At 34.5% G+C, this 19,643-nt stretch overlaps 4 protein-coding genes across 4 annotated transcripts; 1 reads left to right on the forward strand and 3 right to left on the reverse strand.

Annotated features, from left to right (window-relative positions):
* Positions 1-826, forward strand: LOC113521163 (A-kinase anchor protein 14-like). Its single transcript, XM_026906596.3, has one exon. The coding sequence runs from the start codon at positions 213-215 to the stop codon at positions 705-707; it is 495 nt and encodes a 164-aa protein (XP_026762397.1). The 5' UTR covers positions 1-212; the 3' UTR covers positions 708-826.
* Positions 827-1,803: 977 nt separating this feature from the next.
* Positions 1,804-2,579, reverse strand: LOC116413449 (cuticle protein 18.7-like). The gene has a single exon (XM_031912766.2). It carries the CDS (start codon positions 2,540-2,542, stop codon positions 1,955-1,957), a length of 588 nt encoding a protein of 195 aa, XP_031768626.1. The 5' UTR covers positions 2,543-2,579; the 3' UTR covers positions 1,804-1,954.
* Positions 2,580-7,361: 4,782 nt separating this feature from the next.
* Positions 7,362-16,289, reverse strand: LOC113521162 (calphotin-like). The gene is made up of 3 exons (XM_052899036.1): positions 15,395-16,289; positions 11,687-12,325; positions 7,362-7,992 (listed from the first exon to the last, which is right to left on the reverse strand). The coding sequence occupies exons 1-3, from the start codon at positions 16,225-16,227 to the stop codon at positions 7,377-7,379; spliced, it is 2,088 nt and encodes a 695-aa protein (XP_052754996.1). The 5' UTR covers positions 16,228-16,289; the 3' UTR covers positions 7,362-7,376.
* On the reverse strand, positions 11,590-12,423 carry LOC113521461 (cuticle protein 16.5-like). Its single transcript, XM_026906989.3, has one exon. The coding sequence runs from the start codon at positions 12,406-12,408 to the stop codon at positions 11,683-11,685; it is 726 nt and encodes a 241-aa protein (XP_026762790.2). The 5' UTR covers positions 12,409-12,423; the 3' UTR covers positions 11,590-11,682.
* Positions 16,290-19,643: the final 3,354 nt, after the last annotated feature.

Here is a 19,643-nt window from a genome sequence, read left to right on the forward strand (position 1 = left end):
ATTGCTCATAGGCTATTTTAAATTAACTTATAAAAACTATAAATTCTACTTCTTGCTTATTGTTAACGACAATCACTAGGTTTAATAGCGTGTCGAATCTATTATTAGTTTTTCGGTCCTGTCACTTTGATTCAACATTCATAGTATAAGAAGGGGATACTTCAGGCTCCAGGTATCAGTCGACTTGTTTTATTGCGACCGGAACAATCAAGATGTTTTTTGTCGCGGTGTTGTTCGCCTGCCTCGCTCTGTGCAGCAGTCTCCCAGTGTTGCCGTTAGTTGTTCCTGCAGCGCATACGCTACATGCACCCGTTTTGGCGCCATATCCACTACAACATGGTTACGTTGGGCACGGTCTTGTGCGCCAGGCTCTGTGGGCCAAGCCGCTCGGACACCATATACTGAAGAGATCTCCTCACTTAGTTGCACCAGTGGCTCATGTGGCCCCTATTGCGCATGTTGCTCCCGTAGCTCACGTCGCGCCTGTTGCTGTTTCACACCAGTCTCGCTTGGATGTCAGGACGTCGCCAGCTGTGGTCGCAGCGCCAGTGCTACCTATCGTTAAGCCTGTTGTGGCCCCAGTGGTAGCCCCTCTTCTTTCGAAGGCAGTGGTCGCAGCACCTTTACATTACGGAGTCGGACATGGTCTTTATGGAGCTGGATTAGGACATTATGGGGCTGGACTTCCACATTTAGGCCATTATTAGTACAGGAGAAGTATTCGTTCTAAGGTTACTGATTAATATCATACTGGTCCTTTGGTTATTGATTAGTTTTGTACAAAGTAGAATAAAATTTTTCTAAACCATACAAATAATAAATGTTCTGATATTAAAAATTTGTTTTACTTCTGTTGTACCTAATTTTATTTTTTTACAACTTATAGACCTATTTATTTTTACCCGCGACTTCGTTCGCGTGACTTGAAATATTTTAATCCCCCGAGATATAGATAGCAGTCTACATGTTCTTTTACATCTTAAATAAATTGTCTATACTAAATCTCATGAAAATTGGTTGAGTAGTTAGAACGCTAAGAGGTAACAAACACACAAACTCACTGTTATGTTTATAATATTACTAAGGATTTTACAATTATGAAGTAGCAGCATTGTATATATTTATGTACCTTTATTGATAGACTACATTTGCATTAAAGGTATGTTTTTCAGTATATGTATATATTGAATTCCCAAATATAGTGTTAAAAAGGAAGCATTTAAAATTATTTTTAAATATAATCATCTTAATAATTGCATTTACAAAATTCGAAGTACGATTAGACAATGGCTTATATACACTCTCAGTTTTTGTTTTATAATTTCCACGCTTGTCTAACACATTAGACATTTGCGGACATCATCTTAAATGATTATTGTAATGCAGTCATCATCATCATCATATCAGCTCTTAACCGTGCATTGCTGGAAATAAGCCTCCTTCTTGAGGAGTTTTGCCAGTAGTTACCACGCTTGGTAGGCGGATTGGTAACCGCAGTCCGGCTTTAGAGATGTTTTAAGAGGGACGCTGTTGCCGTCCCTTAGTCGACTTCTACGACAACCACGGGAAATGATGGGGTGGCTTATTCTATACCGGGACCACACGGCCAATGTAGTATTTAATGTAAAATTATAAAGCTTCATTAGGAAAAGGGTCTTTATTAAATGTATAGAATATACACAAGTATATAATTGTTTCATACTCGTAATAACGAGTTACAACTAAAATAAGTTGATTTAAATTCTATTTTATGGAAAAAATTAACTTTACCTTTAATTAATCTTAAACATACATTAATGTTATTATGTGTTAAATAAAGGTATGTAGGATGCAATATGGAAAATAAGTTGACTAAATAATAAGAAATAAAAATACGTTACAAAATCATTTATTTCGGCAGTGATTTTTTACATAATTTCTATCATTGATCAGACTTAGAAAATTAGGTATAAGTTTACCAGGGATGGACACTGTAAGCTCTAGGGACGACGGCAGAGTAGGCGACTGGGGTAGCATAAGAAGAAACAACTGGGGCAGACACCACAGGAGCGGCAGATACCACTGGTGTGGAGTAGGCGGATACGACTGGAGCAACTACGGAACTGTAGGCTACCGGTGCGACACCAACAGATCGCTTGTGGATACCGTGAGCGGCGAGAGCCCTAGTTTGGTAGTGGGCAGCACGGGCGGCAACAACTTCGGGAGTGTCAAGGGGAACACCGTTGACGGCATCCAGGACTATGGCAGGGGAGTTGGGAGCCTGAGCGACAGCACCCACTACGGCGGGGCTGACAGCGGAGACTACGGCGGGGGCGACGGCTGGAACTACTGAGCGGGCGTAAGCAGGGGCGACCACCGATGGCGCGCTGTAGACGGCTGGTCCTACCACGGGGGCACCGTGCACTACGCTGGAGCTGTACTGCGACACTGAGCTTACAGCAGGAACGGCAGCAGAGTACGCCAACGGCGCCACTGAAGCCACTACGCTGGGCTTGGCCGCAGCCAAAGCTACTACGGATAACAACACCACCAGCTTGTACATTGTGGTCTGTGTTGAGTTGTCTGATCGATGATTTCGAATCGACTGATGCTTAATGCTTCGCGATAGATGCTTTTATAGTACTTATCTAATTTGAATTATGACTAGCAAAAAATGCCACACAATCACCTTCAAACTATCTGTACCTTGATATTCAAACTGGGTTTGCTAGTACAGTAGGCATATTATATTTTTTGAGCATAAACTTCCGTCATTAATTTTTATTGGTTATGTATTTGCACTACACGTGCAATTTTACTGTATATAATTCTCTTTTATATTATATGTATAGTAATTTCTAATATTATTCACGTCGTATCGGATTAACAAATCTATAATGAAAAATAGTATTTTATTATATATATATATATATATATATATATATATATATATATATATATATATATATATATATATATATATATATATATATATATATATATATATATTCTTTAATCATCGACATATGTTAAATAATTAAACTTTTTTAATCTATGTTTATCACATCTTGTATGTATGAATGATTGTACTTAATTGTAAAAAACAAATATATTATAAAATTATTTTATTTTTAATGTATTTACTTTTTGTAGTTTGTAATGACACTATACAATGATAATTTCCTATATTAACTTATTTCTATCATAATCATAATAATTTTCACCTTATCTTTTAAATCAGGTTACATACGAATATCTATTAAACATTTAATTTGTAAAGGATTTATCTTTCAATTAATACTTGTGACTTTATGTTCCTGTCATACGATTATTTCCATAAATATCTTTTTTTTTTATACGACTTAGAATGGCAAACAAGTTGACGGCTCACCTGATGGAAAGTGATAACCATCGCTTATAGACATGAGCAGTACCATGGACATAACAGAGTATACTGATTCTCCCATGATACTCCCCATGCGTTGCTATTCCTGAGGACTCAGGTGTTATTCCTCTGTACCCTGTAAATTCATGCCATATCCCACCCTTCAAACCGAAACACAGCCATGCAAACACAACTGCTTCATGGTTGAAACACAAATGGGACAGAGGTACCCAAGCAAACGACTTTTGTACAAAATCTCCCCATATCTATATATCATAGTGAGCTAACTAGCAGTAATGGTGAGTTTTACCATTGATCTGATGAATTTACTATGTTAACAGTGTTTCCTATCTTAAGAAAATTAATAGTAAATTTAAAATTGTCCTATAATGTTATGTAGGTTATACTATAAGTACGCCAAATTTGAATTCGTGAGTTCGAATTTGACACCAAATTTGGTAAATCAATAAGAGACATTGCATACTTACCTATAATTATTAGTATTTAACAATCGTATAGTTTGCTAAAAATCGATGTTTTATAATTATAAACCTCGAATGGGTTAATGACCCGTTTAGTGTAATCTCTTATACTCCTTCATTGATAGGTACTGGTAGCATAAAAAAGATTTTGTTAAAATATATTAATATTTTTATATATTTAATAATTATATATAAAAATATAATATATAAAAATTATCAAGTTGATACCAAGAAATATTTGATGACAAACTGCCATTCTCACATGCAGAGCATTTTGTTAATTTAACTTATATTTGTCGAAATATTTTATGGTCATTGCAATAGAATCTAATGAATATTGACTAAGTATTTTAAAATTATCACAGAAACACTCTTTAAACGAAATTAGTAATAAATCGAAACATCAGGAAGAAATCACCAGAGGGAAGCTTTGTGCAAAAGTCGTTTGCTTGGGCACCTCTGTCCCTTTCGTGTTTCTACCATGAAGCAGTAGGTGGGCACAAACGCATGGGAGGTATCATGGGCGAAACAGTATGTCTATGTATGTTATGTCCATGATACTGTTCATGTCTTTAGGCGACGGTTACCACTTTCCATCAGGTGGGCCGTTAGCTTGTTTGCTATTCTAAGTTTTATAAAAAAAAACAATTATTTAATCGGTTATTTATTTGTTCTAGGTAAATTGCACATCAGCAAACTCTCTCATGCTTATTCTTATTATCGTATAGGTTATTCATTTGTTCATACTTTCATTAAGTTTTACTGAAGCAGATTGTATTCGCTATGGTCTTGTAGTAAGATGTTCAAGTAGTCAATATCGTTGTATAAAAAAATAAAATAAATTAACAGTTTACGTGTGTGTGTATGTGATTTTTATGCAATAAATATGATAAGTGACAAAAGCGAGTAGAATGTGGTAATGGTAACCGTCGCTTATATAAACGAACAACTCTATACATATCTCATAGTAATATATACCACGAATTGTGTTTCCGATTTAATATAATTTAATAAATAAATGGATAACATATAATAAATAAACGGACAATAACACCTTGTCTTAATAGAGGGATAGTAAAAAATAAAAGAATTTTATTTATTTTTAACTAGCTCTCTGCCCCAGCTCAGCACGGATATTCTCTTTGATATAAAGCTTGTTATGATAATTATGAATATTTCGAGAAAAAAAAAGAATTTGTCAAATAGGTACAGTCATTCTGAAGAGATGCGTATAATATATAGGAGTACATTCGGATATTGATTTTTATAAATAAAATTAAAATTTGGCATTAAGAGTCGGTATAATACTGAAACCGTTGCCTTTATCGCTGTTAAGCCCACAGTTAGGGATAAGAGGACGCTTTACTGGTATTATTAGGGTTTCGCACTATAATTTACATATGCTCGTAATGGCAAATAAATTGTGTATAATGGTTTTAACTAGCTTCGGGTGAGTGGAAAAGCTACGATCTTGATTTAATTCAGGTTATTCACGTGCATTGTTAAAAAGATTAAGTGTGTCGTTTGGATCAAACTCACAACGTTTGAGGTGTTAAATATGAATCCTTTGAGAGTTTAGGATAGACATATGTTTTACTTTGGATTTTTAATTAGGGATTAGGGTCCATCTGTATTTTGGATTAATTGAAATCCGTTGTATTTAGAAATTTTGACATATTACCTTAAACAATATAAATAAGCTGGCAGTTCGTTATATATATATATATATATATATATATATATATATATATATATATATATATATATATATATATTTTATATATTATGTGGACTATGTGTCTTTAATATATATATATATATATTAATAATTATAATACAGACAATTATCTTTTATAAAGTCACTCGTGTAATATCATGTTTGATTATGAAAGTTTGCTGAAGAGAAAAAGAGACATACAATATTGTTTTTTTTTGTTTATTTTACTACGAAACTAAAAAAAACTTCTAATTTTTTCTAACATATCATATGTTGTATCATCAAACGTGTTATGTCATCTAACATATATTGTAAAAAAAAATCTATTCTATCTCTTGATTTTTTTAATTACATTACGTATTAAATTCACATTTAAATATATTTTATTCATCTATGATTATGCCTTGTCTCTTGGGGACTGTAAAGTAAAGTTAACCGAGTACTAAAAGCCTCTATCTTTACATAAATATCTTGCATTAATCGCTTTTATAATTTGCCTCATGCGTGAATGTTGGTTTCCACGCTTTCGTAGACTGACTATGAATATTATGTTTATAGACTTTTATTGTACTCTAAGCTATTAACGAAAAATTTACAATCCTCTAAACTTTACTACATATTTTGTGTTGAAAGTCGGAATCGAATTTCAGCTACATTCCAAATTAACACACAAAACAATGACCATTGATATAATATAAATATAACCCTATTATGTCAATGGTCGTAATTGATACATATTGATATTGTTAAAAAAAAACACTTATGCTTTCTACTAAACATAATTAAATTGTATTTTATAATAAAAAAAAAAACCAACATCAATTATAGCAAAATTAGTTACTTTGATTTATAAAGTAAACTACCTAACCGATTTTGACAACATTCCTATGGAACTAATCTGTAAGTATACCATTAAGATAAGAAAAAAATTCTCAAATCAGTTTACAACTGACGGAGTCATGAGGTAACAAATATAAAAAATACTCTGTTTGAAGTCGGTTGAAAATAAATAATCTATGTCAGAAATATTACATTTTAAAGAACTATCTGATATTGTAGTATATATTTTTTTCTACTAAAATCCTCTACCCACTTATTTCTATAAACATCCAAGCTATTCTTCAATTAATTGCACAAAGAAAATAAGTGTAAACTATTTCTACTTTGAACATGCTTTTAATAGCGAAACCAGTCAGGTATTTGTTGAACAGTATAAGTGTTTTTCTAATATTACTAATAAAGCGCTATGTTTAGAAACTTGAGACTTCATCCAGAAGTTCGTTGTGTGACATATTCATTAAGTAGGGGATTTTGGATAATTTCTTCGTTTTTATGTAGGATATTAGCTTAAAGTTGTGGTGTGATTTAAAGCAATTCAAGGACGAAGATTAGATTCACAACTAACCTACCATTGAAAATAATGTTTATTTTACAAGAGATGTAAAAATAAAATCATCATCATCACTATCATAACATCAGCTTTGACTGTCCACTGCTGAACATAAGCCTTTCCCTTGGGGGTTTTAGAGTAGTTGCTACGCTTGGCAGGTGGATTGGCAACCGCTTTGGAGATGTTTTAAGAGAGACGCTGCTGCCCATCCTTTGCCCTCCCCTAGTTGCCTCTTACGACACCCACGGGAAAGGAAGGTGTGGCGTATTTTATACCACGATCAAACGGAAAAAAAATACTGAATAAAAATATAATATTAATTTTATTTAAAATTTGTCACTATCATTTTCAATGTCAATAATCTAAATGATATTGTAACAAATCTATCACACTGGGATTATTTCCCTTTCATAGCATTATAATCTACCAGCCTCTAGTAATAAGAGGAGAAGAGAGTGCTAGTGGCGACGAGATACCAACGGGTGTTGATACAATGGAAGTAGCTGGTAATGTGTTAAGAACTGGAGCGGCACTGTAAGTGGATATGACGGGAGCGGCAGAGAGAACGGGGGCTGGAAGTAGGGGCGCGGAACGTTTACGAATCAGGTGTGCGCTGGTCACTGCGGTGGCTGGTAGGGGAAGAGCACGAGCCGCGATCACTTCAGGGGCGCCGAGAGCAATTCCAGGTGAAGAGAGAGCTGGGGCCACCAGGGCGGGAGATGCGATGGCAGAGGTTCCCAGAACACCGGGTGCGACAATCGGTGTAGCGATGGCTGAGCTTCTGATGATAGGTGTGGCTAGCGGTGTGGCTCCTATTGTTAGAGGTGCAGCGGCGGCCACAGTGCCGACAGTGGCGACGGCTGGTGCAGCATAGGATACCACTCCGGCACCCAGAAGTCCCGAAGGTTTGGCAGCGGCCAATGCTACTGCGGATAACAACACCACCAACGAGTTCATCGTGATTTGTGATAGTTTAGAAACGAACGACGAGCGACTAAGAACGACTGATGTCTGCTGTTGATACCTTAATGTATTTATACTGCTCACAGAAGTCGTTTCCATAAGTCAAGTTCAACAAGTTTCAGGTTGTCATCATATCATAAATTTCGGCAAATCGGATCATGCAATACCTTTATAAATTTGCACCATACTGTCTATCGACAAAACGAGATAGGAAGTAAGCTTACGTGCTACTAGTATAATAAAAATGTATATACATAATGACTTAATCCATAATAATATTATAGACTAGCTATCTGCCCTCGCTTCTCATGGGCGTATTAATAAATAAAATGAGATCAAATCTTCTCTTTATGGTCTCCTTTTTCACTTTTTTTAATGAAAATTTTTTTAATCCAAATTTTTCTGTACGATTTTTAAACGTTTTCTTTAATACAATTTTATTTATTTATTTATATATCTATTTATTTAGTAAAACTTATTTTATTCTGACAATTACCTATACAATAAAAGAAGAATTAGTCAAACGGGTACAGTCATTCTTAAGTGATAAGCATACAAACATTCAACAATTGATTTTTATAATTAAAGACAACACATAGTTTGTTTTTTTATGGAAATTGATTTTTTTAAGTCACATTGCTTTATTCTGTCACGATTTTTAAATCGCTGTATTCTTTGTACATATGGGCTTACTGACCTGCCTTTTATTCTACCCTGCCTTTTCATTTATATCTCTCTCTTGTATCCCGCCAGTATATACCGCTAGTGCAGATGGGGATACCATTTCACTATCATCCATTTATTCTGACAATTACCTATACAATAAAAGAAGAATTAGTCAAATAGGTGCAGCCATTCTTAAGTGATAAGCATACAAACATTCGACAATTGATTTTTATAATTAACGACAGAACACAGAGTTTGTTTAGGGATGGTTAGTAATGGGGGATGTTAGCCCTTATTGATGGGTGAGAAGGAATTGTTAGCAATGCGGATTATCAGTCACATTGCTAATAATATACTCTATCAGGTCGACCTTCACGTGGTCCCTCCTGGAAACCATTGTGCTGAATTCTTGGAGTGTACATCACGATGGGCTTACTGATCTGTCTTTTCATCCTCACCTTGCTTTTTCATTTCATTATCCATCTCTTGTATCCCGCCAGTATATGCCGCTAGTGCAGATGGGGATACCATTCCATTATCATCCATTTATCATCCTATCAGGTCGACTTTCACGGTTGCTAAATTCGTTACGATTAACTGAGCCTTCATCCTTATGTTTTATCTAATGCGCCACGCTATTAGCATGACTGTATGCATCATTCCATTAAAAAAAAAATATGTAGATGTGAAAACGGGTTTGTTCATTATTGTTTGCTTCCAATTTTTACAACTAAATTATAGGGCATGAAGTTATAACATCATAGCTCTCAGAATTGGCAACGCATCACAGGGCACCATGAGCATCACAGTACCAAGTGATGCCCATGGTACACACATATCATGGTATACATTTTCTAAAGTCCATAGTGCTGTTCATATTTATAAGCCGTTTGTTACCACTGTACTTCAGTTGGACTGTTAGTGTTTTAAGTATAAAAAAAAATTGGCCTCATTGGTTTATAGTCATAACATAGTAATGACGAGAATTTTGGTTAAGTTATCGTAGATCTGCTGTTAATTTAAGCAATTCAGTGTGCTTTTATTATAAGATTATAATAAAATAATTTTACATAAATGTTGCAGTTTAGACGTTATTTCCCTCTTGTTGTAACTAAATAGTACTGTTTATTGTTAAACTGAAATTTCATCTCCTGACCTGAACCTAGACGAGAATCGTATAAAATAGTAAAAAAAAAAATCGAAATATTGAGGCCAACTAAGTAACAACCTGTTAATCACCAGATTAGGAATGTGTGAAACATAATAATAGGTCTTACTACTCATCGATTTATATCAAAAGCCATAGATTGGCTTATAAATCTTGATTATGCTTGCTTGTTAACCACAATCAACAATCGTGTTCAATTCATATGATTAAACATCTCCAGGCATCGCTAGTAGCATCTCACCCGCTTCGAATTTTTTCATTCGTTCAAAAATGTTCTCTATCCCTCTTTAGAGGTCTTAAAGTGACGATAAATATAGGTACAAGCAAAAACTATTTGTATATTATATTTTTCTACGTTGTGTCTGTGCTCGCACAAGACGATGACGATTACAAAAAAAAAAAAAAACTTAGTAAGACAGTTATTCACTTATACGTAGAAGATCTGTGTTGAACAGTCTCAAAATAGTATCCTATATAAATTTCATTGGTATTTACCGATTTCCTGGTTAATTACCTGACTGACTCATATTTCAAGTAATCACTCCATATAGTGGGGGATGATTCAATACTGCATTTATCGATCTGAGGTCATGAGGTAACTCATTCGTTATCAGTTCTTCTAGCCGGCCGGCTCATTGCTATTTCGAGTTACCAATCCTTCAGGCTATATGGGTCACTTTAGTTTCCCTGCGTGATTGAATCTAAAATGAGGATATGCATACTCATTTTAGATTCTATCACGTAGCAACTCCGAGCATATATTATTATGCATTAATTTGTGTCGAAGTATTGTATATAATTAACCTATTTAACATAGAAAAATAATCAATAAAACTACAGATCTTATGCAAATTTTACAAAATTTAAGCATTAGTCTATTTGCAATAAAACTAAAAAAAAAGTTATATAAAAATTTTCAAAGTATCTTAATGAACTAAAAGGTCATATAGAATGTCATGAAGATGATTTTATATACACTTTATAAAATGATATTTAAAATAGTTGTAGTATTATTAAGCTACACAGGCTTTACTAATGTGATTTAGCAATCTTATATATCTAGAATATTCCCGTGTGGTCACGGCATAGAGTAGGCTACTTCTTCTTTTCCCGTCGGTGTCGTACTCGTAAGAGGCGACTAAAGGAGGGCGAGGTATGGGCAGCAGTGTCCTTAAAACATCTTCAAAGCCTAACTGCGGTTGCCAATTCGCTTGCCAAGCATGGCAACTACTGGCAAAGTCCTTCTAGGGGAGGCTTATGTCCAGCAGTGGACAGTTAAAGGCTGATATGATGATAATGATGATATATCGATAATTCAGTTTCATTCTGCTGCTTAAGTCTCATTTAGGAATAAATCACTAAATATGTTTATTAACTTTTACATTTATGACATTAATATTGTTCAAATGCTTAGACTTTTATTAATAAATCGAATCAATCGCGTATAAAAAAATGATTTCACTAAATTCTCATTTTATAGAACATCTAGTCTAATTTTATTTATCATATTATTTATATTATAATATAAAAGTAAAAAAATGTCTATCTAAAATATAGAATATGCAATATAACATGAAATATCGCAGAGGTTCTTTTTATACGGATTCAGTAAGAAAAGAGTTTTTGACATTTCTACAGAATCGGTGAAAAACTGTTTCATTCGACCTTAGATTGACGTTATTTTCTTATCTTTGCAACTAGAGTGATATGGTACTATGATTTAATTTTTACAAAAGCAATTCAAATATTTTCATGAATACATTAAAAATTATAAGTAATTATTGTGGGATTAGTTAATTATTAAATTGAATAAGTAACTAGAAATAAAAAAATACAAAATAAATAATATATTAATTTTATTTAAAATTTATTAATAGCATTTTTGAAGTCAATAATACTATTCGGGAATTTTCCCCGTTTTCACAGCAGTTTTTACCACGCTCTGGTAATAAGAGGGGAAGAGAGTGCTAGTGGCGACGAGAGACCAATAGGTGTTGAGACAATGGAAGCAGCTGGTAATGAGGAAATAACTGGAGCGGCACTGTAGGTAGATACGACGGGAGCGGCAGATAGAACAGGTGTGGTAAGCAATGGTGCGGAACGTTTACGAATCAGGTGTGCGCTGGTCAGTGCGGTAGCTGGAAGAGGGGCGCCGAGAGCAATTCCAGGTGAAGCGAGAGCTGGGGCCACCAGGGCGGGAGATGCGAGGGCTGAGGTTCCCAAGATGCCGGGTGCGACGATCGGTGTAGCGATGGCTGAGCTCCTGATGAGAGGTGTGGCTAGCGGTGCTGCTCCTATTGCCAGAGGTGCAGCTGCAGCTACAGTCCTGACGGCAACTGGGGGAGAGTTGATGTCAATCCGAGATTGCTGTGAGACGGCAACGGGTAAAGTAGCGACGGCTGGAGCAGCGTATGATACCACTCCGGCACCCAGAAGTCCCGGTTTGGCAGCGGCCAACGCTACTGCGGATAACAACACTACCAACGAGTTCATCGTGATCTGCGATACTTCAGGTACAAATGACGAGCGAATAAGAACAACTGATGTTTGATGTTGATATCTGTGTGTATTTATACTGCTTACAGAAGTGGTTTTCGTAAATTCAAGTTCAACAAGTCTTAGGTGGTCATCGTATAATCTTTTATCAAATCGGCTCATGCAATAACTCTACAAATTTGCAACATATACGCTCAAACTAGGAAGGAAGTAATCGACTACTGTTGACGACAACAGACTTCGATCTTCACAAGAAGACACGTGTAACAAATTTCATTGATTTACAAAACTATAAATATTTATTTTAAATATTTAATTAATTCATTGGTTTACTTGAACAATTTACAGGAGCAGAATCAAAACAACTACAAGGTAAATCTAAGCCAAATAAGAAAATATGTTTAAAATCTATATAAATAAAAATTAATTGTCATATGTATGTAAGCTCATCACTTTAAAACGGCTGCATCTATTTGGTTAATTCTTTTTTGTTGTGTTTGTAATTGTCAGGACAAGGGTTATATGAAAGAAAAAAAGGAAAGATTTGGTTTTATTTTCTTCATTAGTACATCAGTGCAAAGTCAGGGCTGGCAACTAGTTCTAGATAATTCAAAGTATGTAATTAAACTATACCTACTAAACTTGTAATAAATCTATATTAGTATTATACCTTCGCCGTGTGGTCCTGGCATAGAATAGGCCATCCATTCCTTTCTTGTGGGTGTCATAACAGACTAAGGGAACTTAATGGTAGAAGGATGGAAAGCAGAGTTCCTTTTAATATATCAAAATATCACTAAAAGCCTAACTGCGTTGCCAACACGCCTGCCAAGCGTGGCAACTACTTATATATATAACCTGGAAACCTCTTATAATATTTTAAATATATATCTGGCGTTTAATAATTAAATTAGATATCATAATTCCAATAATCTGATGATACACGCGAAGACGAATTTACGTCATCCTTTTTAAATACCAAATTAGATTCTGATGAATTCAATGGATAGATTCATTGAGTTTGGCAGTTCAAACGAGGTCAGTGAGGTTAAATGGTTTTCGTTTAAAGTAAAACTTTATTAAATATTAAAACTTTTTATTATCCTTTGTTAGTTATTGTATTCGATAGATATTATATTGTTTATACAATCGTAAACGATTTTCTTTCAACCGACTTCAAAAAGAAGAAGGTTATCAATTCCATTCCATTTTTTTATATTTGTTATTTTATAGCTCCGTCAGTTGTATACCGATTTGGAATATTATTTTTTTTATATATAAAAGGCTATACTTACAGATTGGTCCGGATCGATGTAGTAGCAAAAAAAAATTATTAATTTTTTTGCTAGTAGAAGTTGGTTTTTTAGTGGAATACAATCTTAAATATGATTGAAAATGAAATGGTTTCATTGAAATTCAAATGATTTATGTTGTTGCGTTGCGGTTTGCTCCACTTAATATTTAGTGTTTGTTTTATTTCAATCAGTTCATAAATAAAAAAGTTATATTATATCATAGAAAAATAAAAAAGCTGCGCCGCCGCACCACAGGGGTCAACCCTGTGGCCAAGTCTCTCACGTCTCACGCAGCGCAGAGGGCAACGCAGCGAGGAAGGGATCACAAGGTAAGTGTGGGAGACATGGACAGATTTGTGATGTGACAGATGTATACATCAATGAATAGCACAAAAATAGATGGTTATTTAAAAAAAAAAATTACTTATATCTTCATTTACTTCATGTTTATTCCAAATTAATAAAAAAAAAAAATGGTTATCCGTCCAAAGCCGGGCCGGGCCGCTAGTTGCAAATATAGCTTGTTATTCTAACATATTTTGAATTACCAACCATCCTGACTTCCAATGGATAGAAAGGTAAAAGCATAAGTAACTTTTTTTTTCCTATATATAAAAGAATTGTTACAATCGATTAAATATTTATTAAGTTTATCCTTTATAAGTTTTTTTTTATATATTTTTTTTATACAACTTAGAATGGCAAACAAGCTGACGGCCCACCTGATGGAAAGTGGTAACCGTCGCCTATAGACATAAGCAGTATCATGGATATAACAGAGTATACTGTTTTGCCTATGATACCCCCCAATGGGTTGCCATTCCTGAGGACTCAGGTGTGATTCCTCTGTACCCAGCAAATTCACTGCCATATCCCACCCTTCAAACCGAAACACAGCGATGCAAACATAACTGCTTCACGGTTGAAATACGAATGGGACAGAGGTACCCAAGCAATCGACTTTTGTACAAAGTTTTCCTCTCCATTTTTTTTTTTAGAATATTATTTTACCTAGTTGGATAAAATTAGTAAAGAATTCGTCACCTATTTTAAAATGATAACCAATGGCAACTAACTTGAGTTTGCGTAAAAAACAAACTATAATTTTGATATTTGTCGTGGTTCGAATCGACTTTAGTTGTCTCGAATGCACGCGACCACTCGAAGTAACTCATTTGGATTTGCGTCGAGAAATGTCGGAATCGACATACTCAGAATAATGTATATTGATTTTCGCTCGAAAAATATTATCGAATTACAATTTTTGCTCGAATTCATGATTAAATCGACTTTCTTCCAAAGTCGAGTCAAATTAAAAAAGTTCGTTTCTCGTATTGGCCCTACCTAGAATTGAACTCAAAAAATGACATCATTATTTTAAAATGGTAAACGGATACTACTTTTTCCAAGTTCGATTCGTTTTACTTTTTTATTCTTTTACAAATAATTCAAAGTCAAAGTTATCAGAGAACCATAACTGAAGTCGAGTAGATGGATACGAGCAAACATTTATGTGAAATACAAGTCGAATGGCAACTTACCTTTTAACGAGTTGTATTGATTTCGGTGTGACTTTAAATATGAATAATCATCATTATCATTTTTAGCATTATTATTACTACTAGGCAAGGATCATAATATAAATAATAATAAATTAAAACAAAAGTCTTCTCTGTTATAAAGTTTTAGAAATACCAATACCCATATAAATAATATGGGTATTAAAGGAATTATAAAAAAACTATTCTTTACTAATATTTTAATCTTTATTCACTACTTATTTACAAGCCATACTGTCGTTCGCTATACCTGAACCGAGGAATAAGTTCCTCAGTTTCCGTGGTGACGCTCACCAGGGGTGTACGCTGTAGGCTTTTGTGATAAGAGGTGCTGAGAAAGCCACCGGTGCGGAGTACGTGGAGATGACTGGGGCAGCAGCCAGTGATGATACAATCGGAGCCGCACTGTAGGTGGACACAATGGGAGTGCCAATTAAAGGTGCAGAGCGTTTTTTGATCAAGTGTGCTCCAGCAAGAGCCTTAGCTTCAAAATGGGCGGCACGAGCAGCGATCACTTCAGGTGTATCGAGTGGCACAGTGGGAGCTGCAATAGCGGCGGTCTTCAAATAAGCAGGTGCGACGAAAGGTGTGGCGATGGCTGCGCTCTTGAACACAGGTGCAATAGCAGCTGCGGCTAGTAGTGCAGCGTAGGCGAGGGGTGCAGCAGCGGCCACGGTGCTGACGACGGCGGGAGAAGACTTCACATCGATGCGAGACTGAGAGGAGATGGCAGCAGGAGCGGCGTAAGCTGCTGGTGCCACGGCGTAAGCTGCAGGCTCAGCAATGACGGTGCGGGCGACGGGCGCTACGGCGGCGGTGGTCACAACAGCCGGGGATGACTTGATGTCCAAGCGGGACTGGGATGACACGGCGACGGGAGCGGCATACGCTGCTGGGGCGGCGACAAGTGCAGGTTCAGCGATGAAGGTGCGGGCAACAGGCGCTACAGCGGCTGTCGCTACCACAGCTGGGGATGACTTGATATCGATGCGGGACTGTTGTGAGACTGCAGCAGGGAAAGTAGCGACTGCCGGCGCAGCATATGAAATTACTCCGGCGTCCAGGAGTCCCGATGGATGGGCAACGGCCAACGCCACCACGGAAAACAACACCACCAGCGAATTCATCGTGGTCTGTGATAGTTCAGGTGCGAACGGCGAGTGAATAAGATTAACTGATGCTTTCTTCGGACATGCGAATGCATTTATAGCGATCGCAATTCAGTTGAAAGAAAAGTCAAGTACAACGAGATTGGTTAGTCATCGCAATAAAAGGATGGAAAGTCAAGTGGTTTTCAATGACATAACTACATATAATATCGCGAAAATAGATGGAATTATGAAATATTTATTAACTATTTAAATAATTATAATAATTGTATCACTTACGATTCCTTAATTGAAGCCATTTTTGTTTGCTCTTGTTTGCACAAACAGCCGATGAACATTCGCATTTGCAAGTATACATGTGTGACTTATATTTTTCGATCATCGTTTGATTTTCTGATTGTAAATATTAGATATGTTAATTTTCCCGCGGTTATTGATAGATATTGTATAGTGAATCTACATTAGGTACTGTACCAAATACTCTGTAGCAGGGCAAAAAATTATTCTGTAACTCGGAAACGCAAACTTGTTACCAATCGACACTACTGGCGTGCTTTTCAGAAGATATAAAGTCGCAGTTTTATTTAATTGTAGTATACTATTCTAATACTATCATTTTTGACAAGAGATTAAATATTGGAATATAGAAATTACAAAAAAAAGAAAAGAAAAAAAAAACTAACAGAACTCGAATACATAAAACAATGACACGTCAATCAGGAATCGGATATTCATTTCTTAGCTAATTTTTTTTAACAATTTGTGCTCCGTCTAATGAATGTGATGTAGTCATTATAGCGTAGTTAGTATATAAACTTACAGTCAAATTAAAAATAATTATCTGAACTGGTGTAAAATGTTATTGCATTATTGTTTTTTAAATATTTCTTACTAGCTGTATTACTTACATAAATCAATCATAAAACCTATCCGAGTACTAAATTTCATTCAAATCGGTTTAGTAGTTTTTACGTGAAAGAGTAACAAACATCCGTCTATCGTTACAAATTTTCACATTTATTATATTAATAGGATGTGGGTTTGTATGTACCTATATCAAAAGAAAGTCTGATTTATCAACATTTACCGTAGCTGTACACGTACAGGGTACATATTTCACACGTATGGAATAACAAACGTGTAAAAATTATAGATATCGTAGGTTTGATTCCTCTTATTTTTATGTAAACTCACAATACTATTTCATATTTTCTATATCGACTATAGCTAATGTAGTCGATATAGAAAATATGTAATATATAGTACATATTGACTATTACATTAATATCATACACAGCCTGTAGTGTCCCGCTGTCGAGCAAATGCTTTATATAACTGCTTCACAACAACATATATATAAGTACAAACCTTGGTTTGATTCCGCGTTAGCGTAAAAATATTTAAGTAAAAATACCCTTAATCGTCCCACAGGAACCAATTTATCGCGGAAAAAAGTTCTGTGTATATGTTAACATAGAAAAACTTGCATGTATGTACCGAATAAGTAAAAATTTTACTTTTTACTGTTTTATACAACTGTATCGTTATATTTATTGTCTTGTTTATTCGCTATACTGTATATTGCAAATAAAGTATATTTATTCACATCTTCACAAACTTGCATATTTTTTTAAAATTTAAAACGTTTATAACGTCAGTCAATAAATACTTTATTATAATTTGTAATTAGATTGATTTCTTTGTTAATTCCTTCATTGTAATCTAATTTCTTTGGTGGCATATTATTGAAGTGGTAATCGTGTTTATACCCATTTAATACGTCAACCCCTATGGGTGTATCATTTTAAGATAAGTTTTAAAATATATATTTTATGTAAGTATTTATAATGACAAGATAAAAGTCAAAGGTACATTTTAAGATGTGAAACAAATGAATGAAAAATGAGTGAAACGTCGAATAAAGAGTAGGCTAGTACATGTAGTATAGTAAATTTTAAGTCTCAATATGTAATCTTGGATTATACATATAAAGTGTCTGCATATAAATTTTTCGCCAAAATTATGTAAACTTTTTTATCCATATGTGCGTAAATAGATTCCTTTAACAGGTGAAAATGGAATGGTATCCTCGCCTACGCTATCGGTATATGCTGGCAGGACACCAGTGATAGATGATAGGTGAGGATGAAAGTAGCTCAGATAGCCCATCATGACGTTGGTATCCAGGGGGAACCGCGTAGAGGTCGACCTGATAGTATATATTGCTAGTATTGGGGCTGTTAGAACCCGTTATTAACAATCCTTTTCACCCCGCGTAAACAGGGTTACCATAATGGACATTTATTACTCAGTATCTATATGAGAAAATATTTATTTGTAATATTAAATTGCAAAAAAAAATTGATACATAATTCTAACGAATATATTTGAAACAAGTGCATAATGATCCACAGTGATGCTAATCTTTGCTGATTATTTTGATTTATATCCAAGTCATATAAGACATAAAATATATTCCTATTTTAAAATGATTGAAAATGGTCGCTATTTTAATAAATACATATATAATAATTTAACAAGGTTGACTGGTAGAATATGGTACTAGTATTAAGTCTGTCTTTTGGATCTTATTTTATTTTAGCCAATAAAGTTTTTTAAATAAAAAATAAATAAATAATTTGTAACTAATACGTACATGTGTGTATTCTTAGCTTAATATCAAAAGGAATAGGAAATTTTTAATCTTGCAACACTGAAAAATTGAGCTTTTTACTTCGATTTAAAAAATATATGTCTCTCATATGTACAAGTATATCCTTCATATCCTATAAATATTCTAGACCTGATCCTTATCCTTTCTAAATTCGTTTGTGTTAGGTATTTTTATTACTACTATCGTTTCCCCCTTTTGTTCTTGGCAAAACACCCTAATATCGGGGTGAACGCCACAAAAGAAAATAAAATGTGTCAAAATTTACTCAGCCAGATGTCAATTTGGCTAAAAAATGTTGACCTGTTTTTGACATTCGGTACTCTATCTATAACAATATTTACCTAATCAATTCTATGGATTATATCAGTTACAATTAATATAATACATAGTAGAGACGAAAAATACGAAATAAGACCTCAGAATAAAGAGACTCTCAACTAGCTTGTATTTTTAAGTAACCTTATGTTACGCGATATTTTCTTAAATTTTGTACTGTTTTTAATAATACTTTCTACGCTTAAATTTATTAAAATTATATAGTTTAAATCTGTCATATGCACAGAATATCTCGTAGTTCATCATTTGTTTTTTATAAATGCAATTTAAAATAAGAATGGTGACATTACTGGTAAACATAAATTTACTGAAAGAAGTTGATATTTTTCTACAGAAAAGAGCATACTGCGTTTTATTTTTTTATTGTAATATCATTGGGATTAACATAATAATATATTTGCAATAATAAGGCGGCATGCAGTGC

The sequence above is a fragment of the Galleria mellonella genome, unplaced genomic scaffold, assembly GCF_026898425.1.
Source record: "Galleria mellonella isolate WM207_F2 unplaced genomic scaffold, CSIRO_AGI_GalMel_v1 utg55, whole genome shotgun sequence".
NCBI lineage: Eukaryota > Metazoa > Arthropoda > Insecta > Lepidoptera > Pyralidae > Galleria > Galleria mellonella.

What these genes read in the sequence shown, in the direction of transcription:
- LOC113521163 (XM_026906596.3), top strand. Translation starts at nt 213, where the DNA reads ATGTTTTTTGTCGCGGTGTTGTTCGCCTGCCTCGCTCTGTGCAGCAGT.
- LOC116413449 (XM_031912766.2), bottom strand. Translation starts at nt 2,542, where the DNA reads ATGTACAAGCTGGTGGTGTTGTTATCCGTAGTAGCTTTGGCTGCGGCC.
- LOC113521461 (XM_026906989.3), bottom strand. Translation starts at nt 12,408, where the DNA reads ATGAGCCGATTTGATAAAAGATTATACGATGACCACCTAAGACTTGTT.
- LOC113521162 (XM_052899036.1), bottom strand. Translation starts at nt 16,227, where the DNA reads ATGAATTCGCTGGTGGTGTTGTTTTCCGTGGTGGCGTTGGCCGTTGCC. An exon ending in GCCTACAGCGTACACCCCTG is followed by an intron (nt 12,326 to 15,394) that starts GTGAGCGTCACC and finishes TTCTGTAAGCAG; the next exon opens with TATAAATACACACAGATATC. An exon ending in CCTCTTATTACCAGAGCGTG is followed by an intron (nt 7,993 to 11,686) that starts GTAAAAACTGCT and finishes TTCTGTGAGCAG; the next exon opens with TATAAATACATTAAGGTATC.